This window comes from Pogona vitticeps, chromosome 5 (genome assembly GCF_051106095.1).
Source record: "Pogona vitticeps strain Pit_001003342236 chromosome 5, PviZW2.1, whole genome shotgun sequence".
Lineage (NCBI taxonomy): Eukaryota > Metazoa > Chordata > Lepidosauria > Squamata > Agamidae > Pogona > Pogona vitticeps.
This window is the reverse complement of record NC_135787.1, coordinates 195,014,976-195,039,026: the sequence shown is the minus strand read 5'-3', so window position 1 is coordinate 195,039,026 and position 24,051 is coordinate 195,014,976. Positions and strand designations below refer to the sequence as shown.

At 53.6% G+C, this 24,051-nt stretch overlaps 1 protein-coding gene across 1 annotated transcript in view; it reads left to right on the top strand.

Annotated features, from left to right (window-relative positions):
* The first annotated feature begins 774 nt into the window (after positions 1-774).
* The window catches only part of KCP (kielin cysteine rich BMP regulator), a 79,963-nt gene continuing 56,686 nt past the window's right edge, over positions 775-24,051 (top strand). Inside the window, exons 1-9 of the mRNA XM_078376812.1 lie at positions 775-1,063; positions 8,571-9,127; positions 10,883-10,955; positions 18,054-18,325; positions 19,796-19,979; positions 20,800-20,867; positions 21,180-21,350; positions 22,615-22,711; positions 22,978-23,447. Of these exons, the coding sequence (XP_078232938.1) occupies positions 928-1,063; positions 8,571-9,127; positions 10,883-10,955; positions 18,054-18,325; positions 19,796-19,979; positions 20,800-20,867; positions 21,180-21,350; positions 22,615-22,711; positions 22,978-23,447 (2,028 nt within the window). The 5' untranslated portion in view covers positions 775-927. The remainder of the gene's footprint in view (positions 1,064-8,570; positions 9,128-10,882; positions 10,956-18,053; positions 18,326-19,795; positions 19,980-20,799; positions 20,868-21,179; positions 21,351-22,614; positions 22,712-22,977; positions 23,448-24,051) is intronic.

Here is a 24,051-nt window from a genome sequence, read left to right as displayed (position 1 = left end):
GGCTGCCTCTGGAGGCAAAAACACTGGAACGGAGGCTGTCCTGCTTTGGGCCCATCACCACGAGAAGGGCAGGGTTTCCCTGGAGAATAAGACCATCAGGCGGGGAAAGGTGGGGGTCAGCAGGAGAAGAGGAAGGCCACATGCGAGATGGACGAAGCCAGGGGCTTCACTTTCCAAGCGCTGAGCCGGGGCATTTGGGGACACACTCATAGGACTGCCACAGGTCGGTGGCCACTCGGTGGCCCTCACGGCGACACGGGTGCTCTGCAGACTGATGCGGCTGCGCTTGGGGAGGGGGTTCTTTGCTGCCCCGCCTCGGGCGGCAAAATATCTTGGGCGGCCCTTTTTTCCTTGCCTAGCCCACCCCCCATGTTACGGAGGGACCCCGATGCCTCTTCACCCCGTTTGCCCCAGGGCGGGCTTTTCCTTTGACGCTTTCCCTCCCCCAACCCCCACAACCTGGCCGGGGCCTCTTGGGACTACACCTCCCATCGTCCGCACCCGGGAGGCGCCATTCTTCGGCAAGTCCTTCGCTCAACCCGCGTCCCACCCCCTCCGACATCTTCTGCCCATCCCACCCGCTCCTCGGCGCTGCTGGATCCCTCGGAGGGCACTCGATCAGCCCCGTCGGGGCGGGGGATCCTCGGGCTTGCGATGGGGGGGCGAGAGAGGGGGGGAAAGGACAGCAAGGCTCGCCCCTTCCCCGCCTGCCTCGCCTCCCCTCCCCTCCCCTTCCCTCCGCCGAGGGGGCGGGAGCGCCGACGGACCCCGCGCGGCTCCCTTTCCCCGTCGGCGGCGGCTGGATCGCGCGCGCCCGCTCTCTCTCCGCAGCCCCGACGGCCGCTTCTCTCTCGGGGGGACGGGGGACGGAGCCCGACGCCCGCCCGCCCGCCTGCCCGCCCGCCGGCTCGGGCCCTGCGCGGGGCGATGGCCGGGCCGGGGTCCGCCGGGGGCCGCCTCGACGCCCTGCGCTGCTGCGCCGCCGCCCTGGCCCTGCTGGGCTCCGCCTGGCCCGCCGCCGCCGCCGCCGCCGAGCCGCCGCTCCACTATTACGCCGACAACGGTGAGTGCTGGTCGGGAGCCCTCGGAGCCGTCCGGGGCCGGGGAAGGGAAGGGGAAGGGGGGCGCAGGCTTGCGGGCGACGCAGAGCGCTTGAGCGGGTCCCGAACCCGGGCAGCGGAAGGACCCCGGCTCCGGAGAGACGAAGGGCGGTCCCCGAGACGCTGACTCGGAGCGGCCGGGCAGGAAGGGGACCCTCCGGCCCGGCCCCTGTTAGGGAGGCCCGGTGGGGGTGGGGGACCCGAAGCCCCAGCCTCTGGCTAGCTGCCCAGGCGGAGACCTCCACCTCTCCGGCGGTCGAAAGCCTTGCGCTCCAGGGGAGGCTCGAACTCCCCACCTGGGCAGGGCTCTGCCGGGTCCCGCCGCCGCCGCCGAATCAGGACCGCGCGCGAGCCCGTTGCCGGGCTGGAGCCCTCGTGGGCGGGCGCGGAGACAGCGGTGCCCCAGCCCGGACCCTGCTCCGAATACATCAGCGGGACCCGCGCACCCCCGGGATGTCCCGGCTGGACTACTGCAGCGCACTCTGGGTGGGGCTGCCCCTAAAGATGGCCTGGAAGCTGCTCATGGTGGACGGAGAGCCGGAAAAATTAACAGGATTTTATGGAGCCCGGTCAGCGGTGGAGGCTTCTTTTCATCATCCTCTTACAAGGCGACGCTCACGCTTCCCAGAAGAAGGGCCTTCAAGAGGGTGGCACCAAAGTCGGGGGACGACCTCCCCAGAGGATGGGAGGTGAAAGCCAGAATGGTTGCGGTGGACGGAGGGCAGAACGAGGAGTCCAGAGACCTGGGTTCAAATTCCGTCTTGGCATGGAAACCCGCAGAAAAGAGGGCAGTGGGGAGTCATGCCTTGGACACCCTCTCTCCATAAGTTGGAAGCGGCTGGATAAACACATGCCAGCAACAACAACAACAACAACAACAACAACAACAACAACAACAACAACAACAACAACAAGAAGGAGGCTTCCCTGGTATATCGTCAATTGCAGGGACAGTGACGTGAGCCACGTAGTTTGCTGTCCAGTCGGACTCTCCTCGTGTTTCTGTTTTCAAACGACTTGAACTCAATTCATGATTCTGAACCTTGTGGTTTTTGTTTTGTTTTGTTTTGTTTTGTTTTGTGGGCCTAAAAATTTGTTTTTAAGGACTCAGACTTGGGGCTTGGGGTTCAGGACTTGGTACCCCAAGACTCAGAGCCACAAAGACTTGCCAATCTTTATCTTTTTTTTTTTTGTGCCCAGCAAAATCGTTTTCTTCGTCTACATACGGATTGTAGACGTTCTGAATTAGAACTTGTTTTTAACGTCTGGCTTTTCCCGGCGGTCTTTTATTTCTCCGGTGCTGCTGGAAAACGTTTCACAGGAGCAACCGCCGTATAAGTCCAGGGCAGCGAAAACGATGCAGAACTTGGTGGCATCTTGAAGCCCACCTAGTTTTATTTTGGAGCAGAAGCTTTGTGGACTGTAGGATTTATGTTGTCCTCTGTACAACTGTGTTTTGGCTGAGGAGTGAGAGATGGAAACGTTACAAGTCCATAATTGAGGTCATGCTCGGGGTTTAATCTTGGACTAACCTCCGACCCCCTGCTCAATGCAGGAATTCGAATCCGTTGCATGCACAAGTGGAACTGAGGCCCAGGTGGATCTGGCTGTTGGAGCGGCCAACCTAGGCGTGCGTTCATACCTTCTGAACCTCCCCAAGCAAGCCGATCGGGTTCGTGTGTTCAGGAGGGGAACGATCCACCACCACCCCATGTGTTGCATACACTTCCCGTCTTCTTTCCAGTTCTGTCGGGAGGAGAAGCGCTCGTTGTACAGAATGTGCATCTACCGTGGCAGAAGAAGGGAAGGATCCCAACGGTTGACTTTGGGGCCTGTTGCCCCTCTTCTGGGAACGGCCGCTGAGCCTCCCCTTTGATTCCTCACCGACCCTCCTTGGACCCCAAAGGCCAGGCCTGTGCCCGGCAACGTGAACTGTCTGTGGACAGATGGCTCTGCGGTCCATGGGACTCCACGCGAACGAACGGGACGCTCCCCCTTTGTCTTTCGGCAGGAAGGCTTGGCTAGGGCCCAACGCGTCCCGACGGCCGGGCGGCTTTCCCAGCCGAGCCCCTCCGACATCCCGCTTAATGAAGTGCAGCTGGTGTGGCTCCAGAGGGAGGGCGGGGAGGGGGAGGGGAGGGGATGCTCCGGTGGGAGGGGGGGCGCCTGCAATGGCTCAAGGAGGCGGCGTTTCCCATTCCAGAGACAATGGGTTCCTTCCCGACCCCTCTGGAAACGTCACTCCTTCTTTCCGGTCCCCGTTCCCCCCCCCTTCCCACGAAATCGTGGGGTGCTGTACAGGCCACCTCCCTCCGCTGGAGCATGGGCTGAGGAAGGAAGGGGAAAGGGAAGGGGGGGGTCTCTGCAAACCAGGTTTCTGCCAATCGAAGTGAGGAGGGGGGGCTCACAGTCCTGGCTTTTCAGGGGTCTGCCTGCAGGCCCTCCCGCCGCTCCGTGTCAAGGACTGCTCTTGTTGTGGAGGTGGTTCTGGGCCGTCACGTCGCCTCGGACTGAGGGCAGCCCAACCCTATGAGTGAACCGTCTCCGGAAGGTCCCGTCTGCACCAGCCCTGCTGCGCTCTTGCAGACTCAAGCCTTGGGGGTTCCTTGAAGGAGCCGGTTCATCTCGTATTTGTTCTTCCTCCTTCCCTGCGGCCTTCCACCGTTCCCGGCAGGATGGTCTTTTCCAGGGAATCTTGCCTTCTCACGACGGGCCCAAAGTAGGGCAGTCTCGGCTTCAATAGTTTTGCCTCCGGAGAGAGTTTGAACATGATTCGATCTCGGACCCCTTGGCCCGTCTTTCTGGCAGTCCAGGGGATCCTCACAGCTCTCTTCCGGCACCACATTTCAATCACACAAGCACAGTACAGGAATCCCTAAATTTCTAATAGGGTGTTCCCTTTTTCTCTCCCCGCTACCCCCTGTTCCTGGCACGTCTTCTGAGCTGTAAACAAGTCGGTGACCAGCAGAAATGAAGATTTGCGTGACCCGGAGATGTGGCACGGAGGGAAGCTTGCAGGCAGAGGAGCGAAGCTGGAGAAGAAAAAGGGGCGGCCTTCATTCCCTGTGTGCGTGGAATTGATGTGGATTCCTGCACTGAGCAGGGGGGTGGACTGGATGGCCTTACAGGCCCCTTCTAGCTCCATGATTCTATGACTCTCCAAGATTAAACCTCAGGCGGTGTTCTATTTGTGTTGGAACCAAAGAAACAGAAACATGCAAAATATTTGACAGGTGAAATTCCACTTTAATACTTAAATACATATTATTATGTATAACTGCAGAGCGGGAAGGGACCCTGTGGATCATCCCTGTCAAGGAGGCCCAGTGGGGGGGGGGGAATCGAACTCCCAACCTCTGTCTCTGCAGCCAGAGACCTTAACCACTCAGCTCTCCAGCAGTTCATAGATGTTTGGATTCTCTGATACACGTACAGTCAAATCTTGAGCCAGTAACACGGAAAAGGTGGAGTCAGGGTATGTTGTGGGGCGGTTCAAGGAGGTCTGTAGTTTTTTTTTGGGGGGGGGGGCTCCCATCAAACTCCCGGAATGACTTTGGGCCACTCGCTCTCTCCGACTTGATAGACACCACAGGGTGGTTGTGTGGATGAACATGGGAGAGGAGATTGGCGGGTGCTGCTCTGGGCTCACGGGAAGAAACGCAGGATGGAGAAGAAGAACATGGGAAATGGAGATGGAATCGCCTGCTTTTCGGCACTGGTTAAGCCTCCTGTCGCGTCCTGTGGCCCGTTCTCAACCCCACCCTTTGAGAAGGACGCCAACAAGCCAGAGCAAGTTCAGAGGAAGGCAACAAGGGCGATCAGGGGACTGGAAACCGAGACCTATGGGGGAAAGAGCTGGGTATGTTTAGCCTCGAAAAACGAGGAGAGAGAGGATCGCACTTTTCAGATCCTTGAAAGGTAGCCCTACAGAGGAAGGGCAGGACCTGTTCTCCATCGTCCCAGAAGGCAGGACATGTAATCATGGGTTCAAGCAACAGAGAGACAGATTTTGGCTGAAGAGCAGGAAAAACCTCCTAACTGTTAGAGCAGTACGACAATGGAACCAGTGACCTCGAGGGGAGGTGGCGAGGGCTCCAACCCTGAAGACCTTCGAGAGAAGCTTGGATAGCCACCTGTCTGATATCCTTTGGGCTTGATGGCCTTTGAGGCCCCTTCCAGCGCCACCATTCTGAGATCCTGTGATTCTGTGATCGATTCACAGTCCAGCCTGGAGGGAAGGGGACGTCTTGGGAATGGGGGAAGCTGCCTTATGCTGGCAGCATTCAAACAGGGTTGTCCCCCCCCCCCCCGTACTGCCTGCTGCCACGTGCCCTGGCCATGGAGGCTGCTGAGAGCTCCTTAACCACGAGGAGATATGCATCAGATCCCTGTGCACACCCAAGAGTGGCCCATGAGGGTGGCCGACTCATGTGCCACTAGTGGGAGTGAAATCTGCTCGCACAGCAATGTGCCTTCCCTCCAGGAGATGCTCAATCAAGACCAGCCGTCCAAATTAGGCCAAGCGCTCCACTTGCTTCGGGTGGTGGATTCTGGGGGTTTTGAGCAGTGACCTCTTGATGGTTTCCCCCCCTGAATGGCAGTTGCCTTCCATTGGCTCTGTCCACCACACCGCCTTGGCCTCCCAAGTTAGGGGGTTTGCTCGTGGGATGATGGGGGACAAGGTCTGCTAGAAGACTCTTCAGGTGATCCAGTCAACTTGCACTGATTTTCCATGCTGTTTTATGCCACTGTTTGTTGTTTAGCCATTAAGTCGTGTCCACAGCATGCCAGGCCCTCCCGTCTTCCACTGCCTCCCGGACTTGGGTCAAATTCATGTTCGTAGCTTCGATGACCCTGTCCGACCATCTCATCCTCCGTCGTCCCCTTCTCCTCTTGCCTTCCCTCTTTCCCAACATCAGGGTCTTTTTCCAGGGAGTCTTCTCTTCTCATGAGATGGCCAAAGGATTGGAGCTTCAGCTTCAGGATCTGTCCTTCCAGTGAGCACTCAGGGTTGATTTCCTTCAGAATGGATGGGTTTGTTCTCCTTGAAGTCCAGGGGACTCTCAAGAGCCTCCCCCAGCACCACAATTCAAAAGCATCAATTCTTCAGCCACCGTTCAATGCATCAACGCCACTGTTACCTGACGATTTTATGGACTTCATTTCTTTCCTTAAATTGCCTTGTATACGCATAGAGAACTTTGGCGATTGGACAAGCTGAAGACTGGGATGAAATTTTTAAAAGCAAGTCATAAAGAAGTACCTGTGCCCTTTTCCTGGAGACGCCGCGGACAGAGCTGAGCCCATTTAATCCTTAAATCTGCAAGAACTTCAAAGTTCGCTCTGTCCTCATTTTTTCAGCAGCTGCAAGAAGAAACCAGGCGGTCAGCCAGGCGGGTCTTGGGGGGGCTATTAGCCAACGTTTACCTTGCCAAACTCGGCGGGGCGCCTCGAAAGCCTTGTTCTTTCTCTTGCTGTTTTAATAAGGTTGTGTTTTTGAGTACTGTGGATAAATATCACAGCCCAAAAGAAATGGGGGGAAAGGGAGGGGGGCTTGGGAGATGCAGGGTTATCACAGGATGCTAAAGATCCCCTGGCTCACGAGGAAGACCAGTGGGTTCAGCTCGAAGGCAGATGGATAAAGAGATGGGGAAAAAACCCTCCAAAACATGTCAAATGCAAAAAGCTAAAATCGTTTGTTCACGTCCTGAGAAACAGGAAGGACAGATTGTTACAGCTGATCATTCTCAGTTAAGAAAATTGGGGAGAGGGAGGGGAGGAAGAAGAACCTCTTTTTTTGGTCCGATTATTGGTTTGAATGTGGTGCAACACAATGGCTTGGGCTTGCTATTTCCAAATTCAAAATATCCAGGACAGCACCCAGCCTCCTGTACATAGAAGGGAAACAAAGAGTAAAGGATCTCGTGACAGCGATTGTGGATTTAAACTTTGGCTTGTCAGAGGCTTGATGTCTGTCCTGGGCGACCAGGAGGAGGCCGAAGAGACACGCTTCTATTGATGAAGGTCGGGGTTGCCTAGCTGTTGTCGTTGTGGTGGTGGTGTGTGGTCTCGTCACCTCCTGCTCACCGCAACCCTGTGAATGAGTGGCCCCCGAAAGGTCTGGTCCTCCACAGCCCTGCTGAGCTCTTGCAAACGGAAGCCCGTGGCTTCCTTTATTGACTCTCTTTATATCCTCTCTTCCTGTTGCCTTCGACCTTTCCCAGCGTTATGGTCTTTTCCAGAGCATCTTGCCTTCTTGTGCCCCACGTAGGACTGCCTGAGTTGAGTGGGTTTTTTTTGGGGGGGGGATTGCCCTACTGACCCAAAACGCTGGGAATTGAAGCGGGACATCTTGGGTGTGGAAGGAAAGAGGACCCCAAACCGTCTCAAAGGTCGAGCCGCTCCGTGAAGCTCATCTGCCCGTCAGGAAGACGTCTGCCGCATTCTGGCTGCCTCAGGTGCTTGAAAAGAAGGTGCCGGGATTGAGTTTGGACTTCCGAAGGCTTGGACCCTACTTTCTTCTTCTGGGCCTGGATTCCCAACTTTTGGTAAAAGCAAGCACTTCCAAGATAGCGAAATGTAAAGCGTCTCCACCCAGCCTAAATGAGAGAAGACATTCTAACCGACGGCCTTGTGTCCAATTGGGAAGCTTCGTAAGCCTTGATTTAGTAGGTGATCAGAAGTGTGTTGCTGGAGGAGACCAAAGAGGAGACCTTTGGTCTAGATGGGCAGGATAGAACTCGAATGAATGAATGATTGAATTAATGAATTAATGAACGAACGAACTAACGAACGAACGAACGAACGAACGAATGAATGAATGAATGAAAATAAACTCAGCTGTCCTGTCATTTTGTTCACCCAGTTGGCTTTGTGATGCCCGCCATCAAGGCAGGAAAAAAGCTTCAGCAAATGATGAGCAGAGAGAGGTATCCTGCCTCCACTATGGCAGGTGGCACATAGCCATCCTGACCACTAGCCATTGATTAAAACAAACCTCTGAGAATTGCCCTACCAAAGTCACTCCGGTTAGCAGCCACGGCTTCATCATGTGGCTGGGAGTTCCACAGTGTAACTCTCTAGTGGGCAAAGAAAGGCTTCCAGCCAACAGAACCCCCCTGAGGCATTCAGAATCTGGCTGTGGCCAGTTTAAATCACATAAACATGCCCTTTTCTCACTGCCAGCAATATACATCTTCACACACGCACACGGATAATTATTAATTGGAGTTAAACAGGAAATAAACGACAAGGCAATTCTCTGAGTGCCTGTCGTTTTCTTTCAGTGTAACGCAAGTCAAAGGCTAAACACCGAGACCCAAAGATGATCATCCTTAGGGATGCCCACGCACGGCTCTCCCAAGGCCACCCCCCCGACCATCCTCCCCTCCCACCCCTGTTCTAGTACTTTCCGCGGGGCGCATGTCTCGTGGGAGCGTCGGACCTGACCTCTCTGCTCTTGCCTTGCAGTTCTGGACCTGCTGGAGGCGCTCAACATCACACGCTCCGTCCTGGGCATTACGAAGGCCAAGGGCCCCGACCCGGGAGTGCCCACCTGGAAGTTCCGCCAGCGGGTGCCGCACCTCACCCTCCCGTGGGACTACTCCGTCTACCTGCTGTCCACGCTGCAAGGGGCTCTGGGCTTCCATTTTGTGGCCCGACAGAGCCGGGCATCCGAGGGCACCCTCATCTCCTTGGTGTCGCCGGCCGCCACCCAGCGGGACGGGCGGCCGCTCTTGCAGCTGGTCTCCAGCACCCGGGCGGACCAGCTGCGGCTGGACTACCGCGCCGTCCACAACATGGAGCCGGCCCGCTTGGTCTTTCCAGGAGGCAACCCCTTCTCCCACGGCCGGTGGGCCCGGGTCGCCCTCAACCTGGAGCCCCAGCGGATCTCCCTCTTCGTGAACTGCCAGGAGCCGGTGGTCTTCGAGAAGGGGGCCGGGGAGGACGTCCTGAGCCTCATCCTGCCCCTGGACCTGCAGATCACCTTCGGCAGCCTGCTCGGAGACAAGACCAGCAAGTTCCTGGTAAGACAGAACCGCGGTCCCTCCGCAACGCCTCCATCGCCGCCCGCAGCCGTCTGCCGCCGTCTCAGCAACGTGCGCTTTGGTGGCCATTTTGGACCGGTTCGTCCTCCGTCTTCGGTCCTCCAGATGCTCAGAGCCCCTTTCATGGCCTCATCCTGCACAGCCTGCGGTGAAGGGTTCCTGGAAACGAGCCTCTGAAACCTCTGGAAGGCCAAAGACTGAGGGACCGCCGAGGGTTGCACAGAAGTCAGCTGAGGCTGGGAGCGACATTTATGGACTACAGTCCCCATGATCCCCTCCCCATTCCATGTGGCTCTGCTGACCCAAGGATGCTGAGAGTGATAGTCCCAAAATGTAGCTTTCCAAAGTTCTGGCTTTGCCTGCTGTTGGTCTTGCGGCGGCTAAATGGAAACTGCCTTATTAAATGGGGACAGGACTCAGGAGAGCAGATATTCAAGATCTGGGCGTAACAGCGATACCAAGAGGGGGGAGATCCTTCCTTCCTCTTCCATGCTCAGGGGTCTTTGACTGATCCGCCTGGAAAGAAGGTGCTGGGGGGGGGACCTTCCTTTGGTCCAGACCCACGACTACCTTCTTTCTGAGTCCAGAACTTCCGACCTCCACCTGTCCTTCCTTCCCCAGGTTTTGAAATGATGCATAATGTGTGTTTTGGGTTTGATGGTGAGTCAGGCTGCTTTGAGGGTCTGAGAGACCTATAACATGACACATCAATATGGGGAAGAAAGCAACGCCATGTTATGCAGCTCGGGCATGAAATACAACTGGGTATGATCTGTGCTCAAGAGGAAACTTGATAAGTATTCACCAAGACAAGCTGGAGGCTTCCAATCCTATTTTGCATTTGTTCATGGTGGGGAGAAGTGAGTATGTAGGAAAGCTTGAAAAACTTACTTTTCTGGGTGACAAGTCCCAGAAATGTACCTCTGTCCTATAAGCCAGGGGTCCCCGACCCCCGGTCCGCAGCCCCGTGCCGGTCCATGGGCTTCCTTGAACTGGGCCGTGGACACGGATCTCCGCCCATCCCCATGCACGCATGGCGGGCGTGTCGCACTTTGTGGAGGGGCGTGACACGCCCACCCACAAGCATGACACGCCCCTCTGCAATATATAGCATGGTAAAAGAAAAATAATCCAGAAAAAAAATTATTTTCACATGCATTACCAGAGGTGACCACTAGAGGATGCCAGACACCATACTATGTATTCTTCAGCAAGAATTCATACCACTGTCTCTGGTGCCCTCTAGTGGCCAGTTCTGGTAGTACATGTGAAAAATGTTTTCTTTCCAGGATTAAAAAATATATATTTTCAGGATACTGATCCCGCAGGTATGAGTGTCCTATTGTAAATATTTATGGGGCATAATATTTTTGGGACATAATATTTATGGGACGTAACATTTTTAATATTTTCAGACTGTGGATAAGTGAATCAGTGGATACTGATCCCAGGGATAAAGGGGTCCTGCTGTCCATCTCTGTTCCAGCGGACAGAATTGTTGGCGAGAAACTCAGATGCCTACAATACTGAATTTTTGTATGTTCTCCTGAGCTAAAACGCAGACTGCAGAGTCCCTCGCCAAACTGCAGGCCCCAGCGTTTTGCAGGGTGGAGCCTCGCCAGTTAAAACAGGACGAAACGGCTTGGGGCTGGAGATGTGTGAAGGCTAAATTCTACCAACCTTGCCCTGCCGTCCCTTCTGGCCTTCTGAGAGACCCGTCCTGTTTTCCTGCAGGGCTACTGGCAGACGGCAGAGATTTCACCCACCGGTTTCCCACACCGTCCCTGGCACTGTGACAACCTGCCAGGTAAGAGCCGGGCGAGAAGGAACAGCGGGCGGCCCCCGGAGAGGGTCCATGTGCCTGAGCCTCCATGGGGGGGGGAAAGATAGCGGTCAGCAAGAACATGGGGTCACCTTTAGTCGAAGGTCGTGTCAAAGAGGGTTAAGGTTCGATGAAGCTGGAGAAGACTGTAGGGATCAAAGCAGCCCCTTGACTTTGGGAGCGTTTCTCCCTCTCCCCCCCCCCCTTTGACAGCTTTCAGATCCGTGCAAAGAGCCAGCACAGCTGGGCCAGATGTTCCTTGTCGTGGGCGGGTAAGATCCCTGCGCTTTGGAAGGGCGGAGCGAAGCAGTTGACAAGAGGGAGACCAGCTGGCTGTCAGGACCCGGAGAGGAGATGGGGAGGGGGAACGTTAACCCTTCTGCCTGATCCTCAGCCAGCCCGATGAGGTGCTGGAGACATTTCCGTCCGTGACATTCCGGGTGCTTCTTTCACTGATCCCAGAACGTTGCTGCTGCTGCTGCTAATGATAATGATCTTAGAACTGCAGAGCTGGAAGGGGACCCTCCTGCAAGGGGTTGTGGTGCCTTGTCTCAACCCAACCCTCCCTTGGAGGAAAGTCGGAACCCGGTTTCAGATTTCCAGCGCCGTTGGAGTTTTGCACACTCCTTGAATTTCCCAATGGGTCAGTTCCATTCTTGGTAATGGACTGTGTGGGTTCTTTCTTGAGGCTTCCGTTCCACACCAGATCCGGCTGGGAGATCAGACACCCACCCCTCCACCCTTCTTCCTCCACATTTCCTATCTCCTGCTTCCCGAGCCTCTCCTCTCGGGGAATGCTCCAGCTTTCCTTTTTATCCAACATGCTTAGCATTCGTTTCCTGCCTCGGAGCTGAAAAGGGGAAATCAAGTACTAGGGAATCCGCGGACAATCCGTTTTGCATCAGAGGTCTCAAAGCCGGGGAGCCTCCATTTCCTCCCACCCCTCCCACCAAACCCTTGGGGACCTCCAACATCTAATCACATTTTGAAGTAGCTTTTCCAGTGTCGTCTGAAACAGTTCTCAGTTACAGGGAATAATTTTCTGCCCTGGACCCTCCAGGGTCACACAGCCGCCCCTCCTGCCTTTTAAAATTAAAAATGGGACATGGCTGCAAATCAAAGCTCCATGGTTGCTGGGTGTTTTTTTTTTCCTTTTTAAAAATAACTTTTAAAATAACTCGGCTGAAAGAAGCTGGTCCTGGGCAAGATCTAAATTCTGACAGCAGGCCTTGATTATGAACTCTAATGGGATTACACGCAAGAGGGCATGGTTAATCAAGGAGATTAACTTGAGTCTTCAATGTTTTTGAGACCACTTGCCAAGACCAGGTGCCCCGTGAAAGGAGACGAGGGGGAAAGAACCAGAAAAAAAGGGGGTGGTTGAGCCAAGATCTCGTTGTGATGGACGAACTGGTCGAAGACTGACCGGCCCTCCATCGTGTTCATCAAATCTGCAAAATGAGCAGCCGGGGGCTGAGCAGAGACCCCGTTTTATTAAGACACAAGAAATCCCAACCCTCAAACATTGCTAAGGTGAAGAGGAGAGGTTGCTTTGTGTGCAGAAGTTCAAACATGGGCCTGTGGTGGATGAGGGTGTTAAAAACAACAACCCTAGACTTTCTAAATCAGAGGATACATGTCTTATTTTCAAGGAGAACCATACCTCTTGGATGATTTTCCTTAGGTTTTTGGAAAAACCAAAGTGTGCTGCTTATATACCGCCCATAGCACTTAAAGCAGACTCTGGGTGGTTTACAATTTAATTCTGCAGGCAACACGCTGCCGCCACCATCACCCCAAAAGGGCTGGGTACTCAATTTACCAACTTCGGAAGGCTGGAAGGCCGAGCGAACCTCAAGCCGGCCACCTGGGCTTGAAGCAGAGTTTGGGCTGCAGTAGAGGCCATGGAAGACAGGAGGGCCCAGCCAGTCCATGGGGTCACGAAGAGTCGGACACGACTAAACAACAACAACAACTGCAGTTGAACCTCTGTGCCAGGAGAAGGGGGAGCAGTGAAGGCTTGGTGATGCGAAACAGCTTTAGGGTTTCATTTATACCTCTGAGCTGTGTCCTTTCTTCATGTCCCGTTCGAGGCATCACGGCTTGAAAGAATCAGGTACCAGGTACCAAGTGAGGGGAAAGAGCCGTACCTGTCAGAGAAACCCAGACCCTCTGCTGGTCAGGCGGGACAAATCCTGTGCTAGGCAAAGAGACAGGTCAGTTCCTAAAGGGTTCAAGATAGGAAAAAACCCTTCATTGTCACCTAATGAAGGCTTGCCTTGATGGAGTCATGGTTGTGTTGTGCGAGATCCTGGCCAACCTGCCGTGATTTCTCTGCGGTTATAAAATCACCCACAACACTCAAAATTTGCACTTTAGAAGTGAATGGGAGTTTCTGCTCTGGAGCACAGGCTCCCATCCTTGGGCAACCCAGGTGTTCTTGGACTACAACTCCCAGAAACCCTGGCCAGCATAGCTGGGGGTAGAGGCTTCTGGGACCTGCAGTCCGTGAACACCTTTGGGTGACCCGAGGTTGACGTCCCCGGGCACAGAACGTTCCCGGCTGAGATGGTCTCAGGGATTTAAAAAAAAAAAAACGATTATTCCGTCTTCAACCAAGGCCCCTCTCCAGATCCGAGGTTGCCCTGGGTGTTTGCATGCATGCCCTTTGTACTCCCCAAATCGTTCTGCTGTCATAGGAATGGTGGAGCGTTTTGTTCGACCCTCGAGGAAATCATGAAACAATCTTGATTTCGATTTATTCTCCAAGTTCCCTTCTTTTTTTGGAGGGGGTACCCTGAGTTTTTTACATTTCTTGGTTATCTTTAATTTCTGTCTTGGGTGGCATCGGGTTGTAGCATTTTCACTGTCGTCAGCCACCCCAAAGAGCGCCCCGGCACTTAGAGGGGGCGGGATTATAAATGTGATGAATAAAGTAAATAATAAATCGACAAATTGTGCTGCCGTTCGGATTTGATAATCAAGCAAGACCCTTTTCTCTTGCTGGATTTGTGCTCTTTAGGTCTCAGGCACAGAACCTGCCTTATCAAGCAGCTACAACAGATAAAAAGATAAGCACTCAGAAATACTGTATTGTCAGATCGGAATGCATGGGGAAAAACCCCAGCCTGCATGGCTGCCGTCCAGCGTTGTTGTCTTTAAAAAGGGCCATTTACGGTTGCTCTGTAGAAAAAGGGAAAGAGGTTTTCCTCTTGCAAGAGAGAGGAGAGACCAGATCCTGTGTTTTATTTTTAATTTAATTTTATCTTTATTTTGGCCAGCAGTGGCAATATTGGGGGGGGGGACACACGGTTTTAGGGGGAGAAACCCACCAAAAATAAATGCCCTTCCCTGCATTTTCCACAAGACTCTTGTGTTCTGCATAGGACAGAGGCCGTTTCTTCTAAAATGCAAGTTTTTTTATGAACGAAAGCGTGTGAATTCTTCTCAAAGAGGTCTTGCGATGTGAAAACTGCACTAAAAACCCCTCGTCATTTGGGGTGAAACTTTGGGGAGAAGAGGGAATGAAGTGAAAATAGAGTTAAATAGTTAAAATAATAGTTTTTTTTTAAATTGAAGGTTGGTGTTTTGACCGCTTTGTGCTGCACGGTGCCCCCGTGACCCCACGGCCCCGGGCTCCATGCTCATGTCTTGGCTTCCCCTGCGGGTCCCAATTCCCGCTGGCCCTAATGTGTCTTCCCCCCCCCTTGTGTGGTGTCCAGTTTTGTCCCAGGCTAATAAGTTTGTTGGCCTCTACTTGACCTTTGAGCGAATTGGCAGCCTCTTGCCTTTAGCCCTCTGAAAAGGTCAAAGCGGGGGGGGGGGGGGTTTGCTTGGCCTCCTGGCCTCGGGGACCCCTCGGTGCCAAACCAGAAGGGTAATCTTTTGCTCCCCTAACCAGTGACCCCCTTGGCTGGGACAGTTGCTGGCCAGCCAGATGGTTCTGACCCGCGGGATCGAGGTCAGCCGGTGGAGTGGGGGGGGGGAATTCCAGACAGAGGTGGAGGAGCCAGGAGTCCTGGTAGCCAAGCCGGCCACTTCATTATCCAGACAGAGCGGTTCTGTGTGCCAGCCCTGCTGCTGTCCGTCCACTTCACTGCCCCCATCTGGGGCACGCAGCCATGAAAGCGTGGTCTGGTGCTTTAACCCCAAACCCCGGGACAGCTGGCTGCTCTGGATCAGCTCCAGAGCGCCCTTGGCTTTTCAATGAAAAGCAAACAAACAAGCCAAGCAGCCGGCGGTAAAGCGGGCTGGTTAATTGCGCTTCCCTAATGAACCCCGCCTTTTCTTTTGTCCCCCCCCCCCCCCGCTTTGCTTGAATGCATAAGCATGGGAATGGGGCCCATGCCCTCGGAGCGTCCCAGAATCCCATCTGTGATGCCTGGAAATACATTTATTTATTTATTCGTTCATTCATTCATTTGTTCGTTTGTTCATGTACAATATTTTTACCCCAACTTTTCCCCCCTCCAAAGGACCCATGGCAGCTTACGTTATTAAAGGGCAATAGTTAAAGCCAAAACAAGGGAATAGAGAAAGACGGCTTACCTCCTTAAAAGACAACGTGTGAATCTGAAAACAATGTATATGCATATATAAAAAGAAGCAGCAAACACTACTCTTGAGGAAGGGTGAGCGAAAGCCATACTAAAAGCACACCAAAGCAGAAATGCTTTGTATGTATGTATGTATGTATGTATGGATGGATGGATGGATGGATGGATGGATGGATGGATGGATGGATGGATGGATTGATTGACTGATTGATTGATTGATTGATTGATTGGATTTTATACCGCCCATCTAGACGAATCTACTCTGGGTGGTTTACAGTCCAAAAAGGAAATAAAATTGAAATCATCAATAACAAGACTAAAACAAGCCATTATAGCCATTTCTTTGCAAACAAACAAACAAACAAACCAGAATCAACAAGTAGCATGAAATCACAGTAATGTAGGCTGTTGTGTGTATTAAATATAAAGAAATTCAAATATCTGCTGAAGGTACAACACACATTACGTACCATACATCACATATATACACTACTTTATTCAGTACCATACGGTTAGTCACCTTACACTGCCTAGATTCGTCCTTTTTCAGACTCTCTACAGCAAACACGTACAAAAATCTTTCAAGGGATGAAGACTAGAGATGGGGACGAATATAAAAACGGATCGGTTTTTCTGATGAATATAGCCGATTCGTTAAATATTCATTGATCCGTGTTTGTGGGTTCCAGAGACCCCCACGAATACAAAGGGATGAATATTTACCCGTTTTTATTCATCCTTCATTAAAAAGGAAAAAACACCATTTTGTAAACTCTCCTGGGGGGACCCAATTTGAGGGTGAATAACTCGGATGTCCGATATCCAATCTTCACCAAAGTTGGCAGGCGTGTTGGAAAAAGACATAGGAAGCTGTGATGTGATTCTGGAGACTCCTAATTACCTGGGGGGGGAGCTTTCCTGGGGGTTCTTCTTTGTGACTATATAACTTGGGGGTCCGTGAACAATGTTCACCAAACTTTCAGGGGTTGTAGAAAAGCGTCGGAGGAAACTTCCCTGCAAATTCGGTGTCCCTAGGTCATCCGGGGCCAGTATTATAGCCGTTTAAAGTTCAGACAAATCAACGGATCGATTTGTCAATTTGTCAAAGAAGAGTCATATATTCATATTCGTTGATCCGTTAACCTTGATGAATAACAGATCAAAACGAATCACAATTTTTAAAATTTGTTTCCATCTGTAATGAAGACAAGAAGTCGACATCTCTGAAGTTTGGTTTCTCCAGATTCTGAGTCCTGAGCCCAATTTTGCTTTTGCATGCTGAGTCTCAGAAGAATTGAAAACATCCCCCCCCCAGGCCCCTGGCTTGCATTTAATTGGTGGAGGCATGGGGGATGTGTGTATGTGCGTTTGTGTTATGAAAACAACACTTCGGTGTGTTGCTTGTAAATTTTGTCATTTCTCCTTTCTCCTTTGAAAGGACACCAGGCGGCTTATGCCGTTAGAAGACCCTATTTAAAAGCTAAAAACAGCAAGTATGCAAATATTTAAAAGCATCAGAGAAATGCCACACAAAAAAGGGTAAACCAGATCGACGCAGATTCTAAGCTACCAGGTGGAAAACTTTTATGGAAGAACCTCTCCCGGACAGGCGGGCGGATTTTCAGACCCCCTGGAGGGAGGGGAATCACCCTCGCCTGCTGGGGGACCTGAAAGGGATGATGAGAAGTCTTGTGCGGTGTTTGTTAAACTTCCTTGAAGGGTAAAACAAGGGGCAGGATCCGTTGGCAAAACGAAAGGAGAGAAAGAGAGGCAAGCATAGGGTTTCTGCAAAATTGGCAGCCCAAAAGGCTCCCCCTCCCCAAGTGATCATTCTCCTCCACACAAACCCCACACACCTGGCCCCAAACTGGAGGGGGGGACAGTCTGGAGGAGGCTGAGATGGGCCGGGGGCCGGGTGACCACATGATTTCTGCCTCTGCGCTGAAGGAGTCCTAAGGCAGACGCTTTATTTTGGAGGGTTTCTCTGGGAAGTGGACTCCTCCAGGAATGGATTTCTGTATTACTGAGAAAGGCGCCCGAAGGCCAGAGGCCAAATGCCCCACATCCTTTCTCCCTTCCTGCTCCTTTTCGTGCAGCTTGAACTGGACATTTTTCCCGTGGGATTTTGCTTCGTCTTTGGCTGTCCAACTAAAGGTCTCTCTCTATTTTCTACCTCGGACGCCACTAAAATATCTCCGTCCGGCTGTTGGTTTGAGCCAATATGGTGCAGAGTTGGCCATCTCTGGGGAAGAAGCCACCACAGAACCTAACTGCAGGCTTCCCTGCAGTAGACTGGCCTACGAAATAGAGTTGACCCATTTATTTTGATTCCTCAGTTGCCCCCATCTTCCAACAACCTAAGAAAGTTCTTTGACAGTTTCCTGTCTCTCTCTCTTTTTTTGGACTACAACTCCCAAAATCCCCCAGTCAGCATGAGCAGTGGCCATGCTGGCTAGGGATTCTGGAAGGTGTCGTCCACAAGAGAATTGTGCTGAGCTCTGATCTTGCTCTCCTGCTCAACCCGTAGACCCTGGCCTGTTTGCTCTGTCCTATACCATGCCTGAGGAGCGCTACATGGATCTACCTGGAGGGCATCTGCCTGAGCTGAACTCCCTACCGCCCCTTGAGCCTCCAGCCCTGACAGACATTCGCCACTACCAGCGGGAGCCCAGCGAAGCAGACTTCCCATCTCCGGCGGCTGCAGGACAGTCTGGGGCCGTTAGCCAGGAAGAGAGGATCCGGAGGCTGGAGGAGCTGGTGGATGGACTCGGAACCATGCTGGACATGGTGAAAGAACAGGTGAGAATCATCTCAGGGAGCTCAGACCATTCATCCTGCCAGACCCTGGTTGGTTGGTTGGTTGGTTGGTTGGTTGGTTGGTTGGTTGGTTGGTTGGTTGGTTGGTTGGTTGGTTGGTTGGTTGGTTGGTTGGTTGGTTGGTTGGTTGGTTGGTTGGTTGGTTGGTTGGTTGGGTTGGTTGGGTTGGTTGGTTGGTTGGTTGGTTGGTTGGTTGGTTTTGGTTGGTTGGTTGGTTGGTTTTGGTTGGTTGGTTGGTTGGTTGGTTGGTTGGTTGGTTGGTTGGTTGGTTGGTTGGTTGGTTGGTTGGTTGGTTGGTTGGTTGGTTGGTTGGTTGGTTTTGGTTGGTTGGTTGGTTGGTTGGTTGGTTGGTTTCACTAATTTAGATACTGTGCCTTTAGTACAAGGCAGTCCGGGCAGTTTCTAGCAAAATAAAAGACAAGTAGTCAACGATAGGATGGCAAGCGATCCAAGAGAAAATGGGACCTCCCTCTGTCAGATCAGCCTTGATTTGGATTCCTGCCTCAAGCAAGTGGTTGGACTCGATGGCCTTAGAGGCTCCTTCCAACTCCATGATTTTATGATTCTATGAAATAAAACCAAGAGAGGACCAGCTGTGGTCCCCAGATGTGCTTGGACTGCAATTCCCCAAAACCCTGGCCAGCACAGCAAGTGGTAAAGTTCTTCTGGGAGTTTTAGTCCAAGAACATCTGGAGACCCCAGGTTGGGGGAGCCTCTGCCCTTCATCCCGGGCAGGTTGCTGTTCAGCGTCTGCTTAAGTAGTTCTTGGAAAGGACAGAGAATGAATTGAAGGCCAGGTTAGCAAAAGTAAGTTCCTGGGAAAGCCGTGGGAGATATACAAGCGTCAGGATAGGTCCCTCCTTAAACGCATGGTAGGGGACGACTTCCAGATGCTACTGCAGACCTCTTGAGTTGCTGGACTGGGTCTGAGGACTTGGAGTTCCTCCTGGTTCTTCAGTCCCACTTCAATCTTGGTTCTTGGGGTAGGTGAGTAGCTGAAGGAGCCCTTTGCCATGGCCGTGCCCTCTTAAGTCTCCAAGGCCAAACTGAGGCTTGAACCCAGGTGCCCTCGTGCCTTGCCAGACCATCTGCCCGCTACACCACTCTGGCTCTGTACAAAGTAGATTCCCTGTGAAAACAGGGAGGCTAGAAAGACCAAAGAAAACTGAGGTTGTATAAATTTCCCAGACCCTAATGCTGGGAAAGGTGGAAGGCAGCAGGGAAAGAGGAGGTCCAAACACGAGATGGGCCGACTCCCTCAAGGAAAGCATGGGCTTAAGCTTTCAGAAGCTAAATAGAGCAATTTGGGGGGGGGGCAGGGCATTCTGGAGATCACCGTGAGTCAGAGGTGAGTCGATGGCACATCACCAAGACATTTCTGTGCTCGGTGGAGGGTCTGCCCGCCCCTCAACCCTCGGTCGCAACCCCAGCTGACCCGCTGCCTCCTTGCAGAACTCAGACCTGCTGGGCCGGGTGAAGTCCCTGGAGGAGTGCGAGTGTCGGCAGGTGACCTGCTTTTGGGAAGGACGCCGCTACGAGGAGGGCGCCTCCTGGGATCAGGGCCTCTGCACCACCTGCCGGTGCGTTCGGGGCAAAGCAGAGTGTTTGTTGCGACGTGACCGCCCGCATTGCCTGGGTGAGTAAGCCCAAGCGGAGGGGGAGTAGGGCAGGGTAGACACAGTTTAGGGTCATGGCTCAGCAGTCTAGTGTGTCCTTTGCCGCCTAGAGACCCCCACCCCACCCCACCCCACCCCCATCGAATCTCCTGGAGCATCAGCAGGAAGGACTGGGGAACCATCCTGCCGGAGAGCTGCGGCTGCCAGTCAGAGTCAGCAGCACAGGGATTTCCCGGTGCTCCCTCTTCACCTCCTTGTGCCATCGTGCCAAAGGAGAGTGGAAAGAGAGCTTCCCAGTGGATTGGGCCCAGAGGAAGGTAGGACAGGCTGGGGATACAAGCAGCCGTCTCCTGACTCATGCAAACCTGCTCAGGAGGAAACCTCAGAGGAACGTTTTTCGGCCGTTCTGTTTGAAGCAGCCTCTGCAAGGCAGGGAGGGACTCCGTGGGGCGTCCAGGAAACCCATCTTCCCGGTGGATTCCGCAGCGCAAAAGGCTTCCCTTCTGCTTCCTGTGCCCTCCTGCGATCCTTGACACCCAGATTGTGACCCCTTTGTCCCCCCCCAGCATCCTGCCCGTCATGCCTCCCTCTCCTCCCTCCCCACCTCAAAGAGAGACACAAGCATATGTAGCCATCGAATTTCATGTCTCTCCCACCCCCGACCACAAAGCCTTCTGCCCGGTGGCACACCAGGCCACGTGCCTTTGGATGGTCGCTGCTCCCACCCTCCAGTTCATACATCCCCAGTGTCTTTAACATCATTTGCAAGCAGAGATTCAACAGGTGGAGCGCTGGCTCTCTCCACTGCACTGAGCCCTTGTCTTCCCCCTCTTCTTCTAGGCTGCACAGATGGGCACAAAGAAGGGGAGAGCTGGACGCCGGAGGCCTGCCAGACGTGCCGGTGCCAGGTGAGGACTTGCTGGTGTCCCCAGAGCCGCCACCCCCCCGCCGCCCCCCAGGCAGGCCAGTCCCACCTGCTCCCCTGTGCCAGTGGCTCCAGCGTGAGAGTAATAAGCCCGCATGTAGACCCAAGAGGCGTTGGCAGCCTGTGGTGGGATTGAGGGGGGACAGAACATGCACTGAAATTTTGGGATGAACGTCTCCCTTCTTTGGCCCATGGGCAAGACCCCCCCCCCAGAGAGCCGTCGGCGGGCAGAGGGGTGGACGCCTTCCCCCCCCTCCATCCTTCACCCAGAAAGTTGCGTCGTTCTTCCACCCAGGACGGCCAAGTCTTCTGCCAGGCGGAGGAGTGTGCCCCTGCTCTGTGCCAGCACCCGGCCATCCCTCAGGGGAAATGCTGCCCCGAGTGCGAAGGATGCCTCTACCAGGGGCGCCTCCTCAGCAACGGGCAGGGCTACTGGGAGGGGCCGTGCGCCCATTGCGTCTGCCAGGTAAGACGAGAGGAGTGGGAGAGTCGCTCAAGGGGGAAACCGGGGGTGTGTGTGTGTGGATAGATCAGTGGAGAGGGACAAGGTCATATCTGGGGGGGGGGGATGGTTTAGAAGACTGAGGGGAGAGAGAACAGCACTTTTGCAAAGGCTTGGAAGACAGTCAGTTGTATACACAGGAGGGGCAGGATCTGATCTCCATCATCTCAGAGTGCAGGACACGTAACCATAGGCTCAAGCGACAGGAAGCCAGATTTCGGCTGAATCTCGGGGGGGGGGGGAGAAACTTCCTAACTGTTAGAGCAGTACGACATCAGAAGCAGTGACCTTAAGGGCAGGTGGTGAGCAGTCCAATCGTGGAGGCCTTCGAGAGAAAACTGGACCGCTGTCCGTCAGACCTGCTTTCATTCGGATTCCTGCCTCGAGCAGGGGGTTGGACTGGATGGCCTTTGAGGCCCCTTCCAAGTCCACGAGAGGCTAGGATTCCGTGATCTGTTGTTTCTGTAAGGTATTAAGAGCTTTCAGGGTGTTTCATATCCTGTTTTGAAAGAATTTGTTAAATGGCAATTGGCGGAACCGATCAACCCCGCTGTTTCTCCGTCGGATTCAGGGGCTTGGCTCTCCCTCTTGCTCTGCTCTCACAGAAGCCTTAAAAGATAGGCAGGGTGAGAGAGGGTCCCTGGTGCACCGTTGGGGCTTTGTGGCTCTGTGGAAGGTAGAACGTGGCTGTCCCAAAGCCCACAACACACAATCTCGGCCCTTGCTCAGTCTACAACCTTAAAAGATGGCGCTCCAGTATCCTAATACGACAGACAGAGGGGGTGCGTGCCTGGGAAATGCAGCGTTTCCCAACACCAGCAAGAAAGAGCAAGACCAAGATAAGACTCAAAGCGGGCGGAGTCTGATTTGCGCTGTGTCTCCCAGCCACCAGACTACACCTGCATCCTCAGGTATTCTGTTAGATGGAAGGATAAATCTAAAGATGTCTTTGAGGCATGTTTAAGTCACTGTAAGGCTGCTTGCCATGCTGGGAACTGGGAGTTTCCAGCTGCTCTCGTTCAGAAAGCAATGCGTGCCAGCGGTCACTAGCTTTTGTTTTGTCCTGACCCTGGCTCAGGTCCTACTGGACAGTGCCTGTAACGCCATTCGTGATAAAGAGCGTAGGCACAAACCCAATTAGAGGTGCATCCTTCCCAGGATGTACGCTCCAGGTTGTGACCCTTTGGGCCGGGTCAGATTCGTTTTCTCCTCTTTGTAACTCCGACAGGCAGGCACGGTGCAATGCCAAGTGGCCGAGTGTCCAGAGCTTTCGTGCCGGGAACGTTACACGCCCCCCGGGGAGTGCTGTCCTGTTTGCCATCCAGGTAAGAGCCAAGAGGAAAGAGAGGCCTGGAAAAAACAGGCAGCCGGTCAAGTCTGGGTTCATCCAAGCCCTGCTGAGCAGCTCACAGAAACGCCACGCCTCTGCCCACCACGTCACTCTTGGGCTATCCTTGACCTATCCAGAGGTTTGGGGGCTTTAGCTAAAAAAAAAACAGTCCTTTCCAGTGTCTGTCACTACTTTCAGCTGAGAAATAAGGGCTTCTCTTGGGTTTAGTGAAGAAGGAAGCAGTGGCTAGGCAGGACTAAGCTTTTGGGGTTTGGTCGTTTCCCGATAGGTACCTTGTCTGGAGCGTCATAGGCAGGGAGACTCCCAGACCCCAAATGCCTTGCACTTCCCAGAGGCTGCAGCACCGCCCGGAGACTCTGTTTCCTTCTGCTTTGCTCAATTTTAAGACGGTCGTTGCTTGCACCAGAGATGTGGGGGCTTTATTTCCTTTGCCTCTCCTTCCTCCATCACCCTCTGCTGAGCAGAGGGGACCCATGAGCAACGGGGGGAACCCCCACCCCCGGGAACCACACACCTTGAAATGTCAAGTCAGAGCAACAGACGTTCACTGGCCTGGAGAGGGAAGGGGGGAACCAGGCGGAGAACGGCTGACGGTTGCGATGGGACGCTTTCCTCTGCTGCCTCCAGGTTGTGAGTACGAAGGACAACGGTACCACGAAGGAGACGTCTTTGTGGCCGCCTCGAACCCCTGTATGAATTGCTCCTGCCTGGTGAGTGAGGGGCGGTTGGGCGGCCCGTCCTGGCCTCAGGGGAGAGGCAAAAGGGGGAAAAGAAGGCTTGGGGGGGCAGGCTTTGGGAAATAGGGGGAGCTACTGTGTGGGTTCTGGGTGGATCCCTCAAGGGGGCTCCCGTGGCCCCTGGGAGGCCCTCCTGGGAGAACGTGCGTGCACAGGTGACGCACACCCATTCCCCAATATCGTGTGTGTGTGTGTGGACGCGGAGATCCCCCTCACTGCAACTTTGACATATAACCATATATATTCGGATTTAGCCATTATCTAAAGATAGCCCATGAATGTCATCTGTATAGCCATTAGGGGACGTGGTGGCGCTGCGGGTTAAACCGCAGAAGCCTCTGGGCTACAAGGTCAGAAGACCAAGCAGTCGTAAGATCAAATCCAGACGACGGCAGGAAGGGAATGGCCATCCTGGTGGCTCTCCTGGCAGAGCTTCATCTGGACTTAGATATTTCGCTTGGGGCCAGGAGCCACTGATTAAGCCCTCTTCCTTCTCGTATCAGCTGAAGGTAGCAGCAACTGCCACCTTTCATGGCGGTAAATGGCTTCGGCTTCATTTCGTTGTAGCTCAAGAGTT